The sequence below is a fragment of the Camellia sinensis genome, chromosome 13, assembly GCF_055761805.1.
Source record: "Camellia sinensis isolate YWXY chromosome 13, ASM5576180v1, whole genome shotgun sequence".
In the NCBI taxonomy this organism is placed as follows: Eukaryota; Viridiplantae; Streptophyta; class Magnoliopsida; order Ericales; family Theaceae; genus Camellia; species Camellia sinensis.
Window position 1 is genome coordinate 124,496,489 of NC_138973.1, and position 8,358 is coordinate 124,504,846.

Genomic DNA, 8,358 nt, shown 5'->3' on the forward strand with positions numbered 1-8,358 from the left:
GGCGTGGAGAAGAATGATTTATGTAGCCGATTCTATTTGATGGGACTTATGAATTGGTTTGGTTTGGTAAATCTTAATTTTTTTGTTGTTTTCAATATAAACCATTTGTTTAAAACCAATGAAAAAATAATACCATAATCATTAAAATCAATGTAGATATATATAAAATATCTAAAACATTAGATTGAAAAAATTTTAAAAATTAAAAATTTAAATTGACAAAATTAAAATTCAGAATTTGTTTTGTTATAAAGGTCTATGAGCTTTTCTTGTATTTTTTCCAAAAATATATTCAGTTTGTTTGATTTTAGTTTTCAGAAAACACTTTTCAGAAAATTCTATTTTTTATTTTTTGTATTTTTTTTTATTTTCAATGAATTTTTTTAATAGTTTAAGCAATTTTTAAAAATATTTTAGACACACTTAATATAAATATACTTAAAAAATATAATATCTGTAAAAAAATCTTTATAAAATTTACTAAATACCAAAAATACAAAAATATAAAAAACAAAAATTCAGTACATTTTTCGTATTTTTATGTATTTATTAATTTTTTAAAATATTTTTTCATAAATATTTTATTATATATATACATCTAAGTAAGGTGTATCTAAAAAAATAAAAAATTTACTTAAAATTTTAAAAATATTCATTAAAACAAAAAATTCAATTTACAAAAAAAAAAAAAAAACCAAATTCAGAAATTAAAACAAAACCCACTGAATTATTTATTTTTTTTCACTTAGAATTTTTTTTTTTGCTTTTGACACCCACGATGCAAAAGGAATGAAGTTGATTGACAACGACTAAACCAGCCTGTCCACGGCGCTTTCCCTCCTCCCCTGCATAACACTCTCTCAAATATAATACATACACATATATTATTATTATATGGATAATACTGATCTCCATATATTCATTCATACATCCCATTCAACATAAATATAAGTATTTATATTTACGGATACGATTGACTCCCCCAACCTGCTTCTCTCTCTATTCCATCTCTCTGTTCTCTGCTGGGTATTCATCTTCACTACTAATTTTTCCTATTGCTGTTTCTGACTTTGTTTCGTTTTCGCAGTGCTTCAAATTCAAAGGTCTGTGTGCTCATGTTTACTTGATCTTCCTTTCTTATAAATAAACATATAGTATATAGTTCTTGTATTGTATGTATATGAAGTGATTGAGGTTGGAGTTTTGTCATTTGCAGAGAGAGAGAGAGAGAGAGAGAGAGAGAGAGAGAGAGACACTAACATGGCGCAGATACTGCTTCATGGCACTATGCACGTCACTATCTATGAGATTGATAAACTTCACGCTGGTTTTGGTCGCAAATTCTTCAGCAAGGTACTCTCTCTCGTTTCAATTACAATCATTATGATATGAGATCCATGAAGCATCATATGGATTGATTAATTGATTGATGCGGAAAATTTTCTGAAAAAAAAAAAACCCAACACATGAATATGTTAAGGATGTTGAAATGTAACAATATCAATTAAGTTTCATATAGTGTTCAAATGTAAAACTAATTTAATTTCTAATTGTGCATACTTTTTAATATAATTTTTAGTATCCGAGGAGTATCCAAGCTTTCTAGGATCTCTCTATTATCTATCTATCTGTCTATGTTTGTGTAATGTTTTATGTTTGCTGTACATATCAATCAGCAAAATTCTTTTTTTGGGTAATTAATCAACAAAATTCTGATTTTAAACTATGGTTGGATCGATGATTTTTTCATCGAGACAAAATGCGATGGGTGTGTATAATTTCTCTTGCTTGTGTTCTACTCTAAATATGACTAGAAGCATGCCCTTTGAACCAATTTTGAAACACAATTATATCCAAATTGTGTCCTATATTCCCTCTTCTGCTTGAATTCCTGTAAAGATTGACCAATTTATCAGTCTCTATCTGCAAATATTGTCTCATGCTAATCAAGTCATTTGAAAGGAGAATTATAATAAGTGTTCAGCAATTCCAAGATTACCCAATTGCTGCCTACATGCTAGTCATGGTTACTTATTTAAGCTACAAATTTAATAACCATACACTACAGTTCGGGGCATATATTGATTATTTGCCGGCTATTTAGACTGTACTAATGTTTTTGTGCAGTTGTGTACCACCTCTTAAATAGTTTTGTTGAGATTTAAAAAAAGAGTAACTATATACTTATACACACACACACGTTTGACTAGATTTTCTTAGCACTTCACAAAGTAATAAATATACGTGGGAGCCATTGTATTTAGATCTAATGATAACATTTTCCTTAAAATAGGTACAATGCCGGTTAATTTTCATTATTTATGGTCATTAATTCACAGACTGGGATTTGAAATTCAAAGATTAATTGGATGAGACATTAAGCTGTTGTATTAGTACAATGATAATTGTGCGAAATAATTTGTTGTCCTAATCAAGTCATTTGAAAGGAGGATTATAATATTGGTTCAGCTTTTTGCAAATAATTTTCTTGGGGATTTATAAAATAGGTACAGAGCGCGTTAATTTTCATCATTGATGTTCCTCACTCACAGAGTGAGTTATGTAGATAATTTGAGATGGTAAAGGGGACACATGCTATGCTTCTTGAATTTGTAGGTCATTTTATAATATGCATTCAGTGTTCAATCCAGCATCAGAGTCTTCAAGAACTTCAAGCTTTGTTAAATTGTTATCGAATATTGAGTTTTGTTCGATGGATATTATTTTCTGAAGCCACTAGTCAACAGAATTCAACTTTCTGTCTGTTCAGCGAATTATGTTCACTGTAGCATATATTTTGGATTCACAAGAATGCCAATTGCTAAAATGAATTAACCAAATACGATGATTGTTTAATTGAAATGTTCAAACATGTTTATTTATTTATTTATTTTTGTTACAATTGGTATTATATTTCTTGCGATTTAGAGTCATGCACGAAAGGAACAAAATGTATGTCATATATGGACATGTTGAATTGTTTCCCCTTTGGCTGTGACTTTATTTCATTAAGAGATCAAAGTTGATTTACTATTTATCCTCATATAGAGATTTATTTTTCTATTTTTTAAGTTGATTTACTTTTCAATCATGAATTTTACCTGTAGATTGTGGAAAACATTGAGCAAACTGTCGGTTTCAATAAAACTGCTTCTAGACTCTATGCTACCATAGATTTAGAAAAAGCCAGAGTTGGCCGAACCAGGCTGTTAGAACATGACCGCTCCAATCCCCGCTGGTACGAGTCTTTCCACATTTACTGTGCCCATATGGCTTCTAATGTTATCTTCACAATCAAAGAAGATAATCCTATTGGGGCAGAGCTGATTGGAAGAGCTTACATGCCTGTCCGAGAACTCCTTAATGGAGAAGAAGTCGATAGATGGCTTGAGATTGTCGATAATGACCATAAACCCCTTCACGGACATTCAAAGATCCATGTGAAACTACAATATTTTGAGATTACTCAAGAACGTACTTGGTCTCGAGGGATTAGAAGTGCAAAGTTTCCCGGTGTCCCTTACACATTTTTCACTCAGAGAAATGGATGCAAGGTTACTCTTTATCAAGATTCTCACATTCCAGACAACTTTGTACCTAAAATTCCTCTTTCTGGGGGAAAAAATTATGAGCCACATCGATGCTGGGAAGACATATTTGATGCCATTTCTAATGCGAAGCACTTCATATACATTACAGGGTGGTCTGTATTTACTGACATCACCCTGGTAAGGGACACGAGAAGGCCGAAGCCAGGAGGTGACATAACTTTAGGGGAGCTTCTGAAGAAGAAGGCCAACGAAGGTGTGAGGGTTCTGATGCTTGTTTGGGATGATAGAACTTCGGTTAAGTTATTGAAAAAGGATGGTTTGATGGCCACTCATGACGAAGAAACTGAAGAGTTTTTCCATGGCACTAAAGTTCACTGTTGCTTATGCCCTCGGAACCCTGATGATGGGCGGAGCATTGTTCAGGACTTGGAGATTTCTACCATGTTCACTCATCACCAGAAGATTGTTGTGGTGGACGGTGAGATGCCCAGTGGAAGATCAGGAAAAAGGAGAATTGTGAGCTTCGTCGGCGGAATTGATCTCTGTGATGGGAGATATGACACTCCCTTCCATTCCCTTTTCAGGACCTTGGATACAGTACACCACAATGATTTTCATCAGCCCAATTTCACCGGTGCCTCTATTAACAAAGGTGGTCCGAGGGAGCCATGGCACGACATTCATTGCAGGTTAGAAGGGCCTATTGCTTGGGATGTCCTCTTCAATTTTGAGCAGAGGTGGAGGAAGCAAGGTGGGAAGGAAGTGCTTATTGCACTAAGAGAACTCGAGAACATAATTATACCTCCTTCTCCGGTAATGTACCCAGAAGACAATGAAATATGGAATGCTCAGTTGTTTAGGTCCATTGATGGTGGAGCCGCTTTTGGCTTCCCTGAAAGCCCCGAAGATGCAGCTAAATCGGGGCTCATCAGTGGGAAGGACAACATCATTGACCGGAGTATTCAAGATGGTTATATCAATGCCATTCGTCGTGCAAAGAATTTTATTTACATTGAGAATCAGTATTTCCTTGGGAGCTGTTTCGGTTGGAATTCTAGTGACATCAAGGATGAAGACATCGGTGCTTTGCATCTGATTCCAAAGGAACTGTCATTGAAGATTCTTAGCAAGATTGAATCTGGTGAAAGGTTCACTGTCTACATTGTGCTTCCAATGTGGCCAGAGGGTATTCCGGAGAGTTCTTCTGTTCAGGCTATTCTGGATTGGCAAAGGAGGACTATGCAGATGATGTATACTGATATAGCTCAAGCCATTCATGCCAAGGGAATTAATGCAAGCCCTAAAGACTATTTGACATTCTTTTGCCTTGGGAATAGGGAGACACCGAAGAGTGGAGAGTATGTGCCTTCAGAAAGGCCGGAAAACGACACAGATTACAGTCGAGCTCAGCAAGCTAGGAGGTTCATGATCTATGTTCATGCCAAGATGATGATAGGTAAACCATCATATAGATTTTTTTGTTTACCTGCTTTCAAAAACTTTCTTAGAAATTCATGAAACTCTTCACATCAGCACACCACTCTGTTGCAATTATCTGGTGACAATGTGACATCCTTGGGCTTGTTTGGTAGTGTTTACATTTTCTGGAAAACACAAAAAATTCTTTTGCAAACTGTAGCCGAAAACTATTTTTGCAAAAAATGCATGGAAGCAACTCACCTTTAGGAAACACCAAATTGTTTCCAAATTTTCAGAAACTGTTTTTGCAAAAAAAATGTAAACGGCGGATGTTTGAAGAACTCATTCTCACCAAAACTTTGTTTCAATGAATTGAAGAAACCTACTTAAAATAAGATTGTCATTGTCTACAACCAGCAGTCAGATCTCTACTTTCTTTTAGGTTTATTTATACTTAAACCATTTATTAAGTGGAACAAAACTTTTTGTGTTGGAAGATAAATTTCTGCTTGACATAGAACAGTAGTAACCATGGCTAGTAATTAGCTTTTTCTTTGGTCTTGCATTTTTTTTATTTGTATCATTGTATTGTTTACTATGGGCCTGTTTGGTAAAGGTATACATTTTGTTTTTGTTTTTTTATTTTGATGCTAAAATAAAATAAAAAAAGACAAAAAGAAAAGACGGTACTCATGGAAACTGATATATTTTAAACATAAATTTCATCTGGTTACAGAAAACTATTTTTTTGTTTTAGTTCATATTCAACAGTATTTTTTTTAATTTTTAATTTTATTTTTAAAGTCACCCACTTGATCAAATGTCGCATCAATCTGTAAATAAGTTGCAATAATGCTTTTGTTTTGCAGTTGATGATGAAATAATGCTTTTGTTTTGCAGTTGATGATGAATACATAATCATTGGATCAGCCAACATCAACCAAAGGTCAATGGATGGTGCCAGGGACTCAGAAATCGCCATGGGAGGCTTCCAACCATATCACCTAGCCACCAGGCAGGCTGCCAGGGGTCAGATCCATGGCTTCCGTATGTCATTGTGGTATGAGCACTTAGGCATGCTTGACAACTCCTTCCTTCAACCCGAGAGCTTGGATTGCATTCGAAAGGTGAACCAGATTGCAGAAAAGTACTGGGACCTCTATTCCCGGGAGACACTGGAACGCGACTTGCCTGGCCACCTGCTCACTTATCCCGTTGGAGTTACTGCAGATGGACAGGTCACTGAGCTGCCTGGAACAGAGTTCTTCCCAGACACCAAAGCTCGGGTTCTTGGGACTAAAGCTGATTTCCTTCCTCCAATTCTAACGACTTGAGATTCTCAGTAAATTCAAATAATATTCTCTTACTCCTGGATAGTAGTATCATAGAATTTGAGTTATGAAGACTGTTTTTGTGTATTGTGAAATTGCTTGAAGAGTTCTTATCTTGTTGACTATAAATTGAACTCCCATGTATGTGTACTATCGGTTGGATAGACTGATGGTGTGCTTTTGTTTTCAAATTGTCATGTTTGTAGATTATCATGATTATTAGATTAGAATGGACTCGTTTGGAAGTAGCTTGATGCAACAGAATATTAAACAGGACAAGATACTGTTCTGATAGACAAATAGTTTAGAATTGGTGACAGATTCTCAAAGAGAAGACTAGATTATTGATAAAAATGCATTTGCCCAAATGCTTACATCCCTATTTACAGTAAGTGCCCCTCATTGAGAAAAGAAAACAACTAATTAGTCTAATAGATTACTAAACATGAAAATAATAAAAGAAACAAAAAATTATCGAAAGTAGTAAATTTAAATTAGCTTGAATTTGAATATTAGGAAGCATTAGAAAAATGTCAACACAAGTGACAGTGAAAATGGAAAAATTGTTAATTCAAAAACCTAAAATTGAAATCCAGCTCATCATTTCTAAACATATTACTAAATTAAAAAATTCTATTTACACATCATTAATCCTTTCAGTACACACCATCTCCCTACATTTTTTTATTACATATTTCTCCTTTTTGCCAATTATATTTCTATCCTTTGTACAAATCATTTCATTTCTCAATCCAAACCAGCCCCCCATCATCTCTAGCCACCCCGCCATTCCTAACCATAGCCATCACCACTTGCTGCCCATTGTCTTTGCCACCTCCTACTCGTTATTCTTCTTTTCCGTTGACCCTTCCCTTGCCCATCCACCTCAACCTCCACGCCCCTGCCACCAACCCCCATGGCCGCCCACACCATAGATGACACTCATATTGTTGCTTTTGGAACAATACAACACTGAAAATGTCAATGTGTTACTTGCAATGTATTATTGTTTCCCGTTTCTATAGTTTCTAAGAGAAAATTTTCGTTCAACATATGTTTAGATAATTAGAGTTGAACATTTGCACAATGTTCGAACATTTGCACAATGTTCGAACATTTACATCTGAACAAAAATATTTTATTCAATTGGTTAAAGTTGAATAATTATGAGTTGTTCATACATAAAAAATTTGAACATCTTAGATTTGTTTAGATTAAAAAAAATCAAACATTTGTCCTTTGTTTGAATATAAAAAAACTAAACAATTCTATATTTTCGAACAGTTCAATTTGGCAGTCACATCATCAATAGTTTAGTTTGATAACGTATGGTGGTGTTGATGTGTTGGGTGTAAAGATGGTGGTGGTCATCAGACTATGATGAGATTGCGACGGCAAGGCTACAAGGGATAGGCATCACAATAGTTAGGGATTAGGGGGATGATGAGCAACAGAGCTAAGAAAGTGGGGTCACGGTGAGGAGTAACGGAGTTGAGGGAGTGTAGACACCCCATTTTTGACCGACCTTAAGACTCGGACGTCATCGACTGAGCGCTCGGTGATGTTGCATATTGTGCTCGTTCTTAGGTTGCAAAGTCTCGGATGAGAGCCTTACCTCCGGGCTTCGGAACCTTTTCGTGCCTTGCCTCGGTTTGCGAACCAGGTCCTGTTTTCTCTGTTTTCTCTTCCTGAAGGGAGGGAGAGGTCTCGTAGACCATCTCTCAGTGGCTGTAGGCTACGTTTTGTGGTCGTTGGCCATTTTTCCTGTTTGGAGACCAGTTTCCAATTTTCGAAGCCGTCGGCCGTGTGCCTCGGTTCGAGACTGCTTAACTACCTCCGTTTGCTCCGGTTTTTGGCACACACCTTGTTTCCTCTCCTTAGAGGGATACTGTGGCCCGGAAGACCACCTTCGTGGTCGCACGCCACTTTCGATGCTTAATAGTCAGTTTTCGGGGCCCCCGACTGCGCGTTTTGGCCCCGGAACCTTCGTTTCGCATCGGTGTAGGTTCATTTTTGGCATGGACCCTAGTTTCATTGTTAGGAAGGTGGTAGTAGGG

The 8,358-nt window shown here is 35.8% G+C and overlaps 1 protein-coding gene across 3 annotated transcripts; it reads left to right on the top strand.

Annotated features, from left to right (window-relative positions):
- Window positions 1-877: 877 nt before the first annotated feature.
- LOC114273855 (phospholipase D alpha 1) lies at window positions 878-6,492 on the top strand. Of its 3 annotated transcripts, none has more exons than XM_082903332.1 (4): window positions 878-1,103; window positions 1,225-1,353; window positions 3,108-5,007; window positions 5,871-6,492. In XM_082903332.1, exons 2-4 carry the CDS (start codon window positions 1,261-1,263, stop codon window positions 6,302-6,304), a joined length of 2,427 nt encoding a protein of 808 aa, XP_082759458.1. In that variant the 5' UTR covers window positions 878-1,103; window positions 1,225-1,260; the 3' UTR covers window positions 6,305-6,492. The 3 variants fall into 3 exon arrangements, with proteins under 3 accessions (XP_082759458.1, XP_082759457.1, XP_082759459.1); XM_082903331.1 differs by having other exon boundaries at window positions 883-1,103; window positions 1,221-1,353; XM_082903333.1 differs by having other exon boundaries at window positions 918-1,103; window positions 1,231-1,353.
- Window positions 6,493-8,358: the final 1,866 nt, after the last annotated feature.

Coding starts and splice junctions, on each gene's coding strand:
- LOC114273855 (XM_082903332.1), top strand. CDS start 1,261: ATGGCGCAGATACTGCTTCATGGCACTATGCACGTCACTATCTATGAG. Junction 1,354..3,107: donor GTCGCAAATTCTTCAGCAAG/GTACTCTCTCTC, acceptor TTTTACCTGTAG/ATTGTGGAAAACATTGAGCA. Junction 5,008..5,870: donor TCATGCCAAGATGATGATAG/GTAAACCATCAT, acceptor TTTGTTTTGCAG/TTGATGATGAATACATAATC.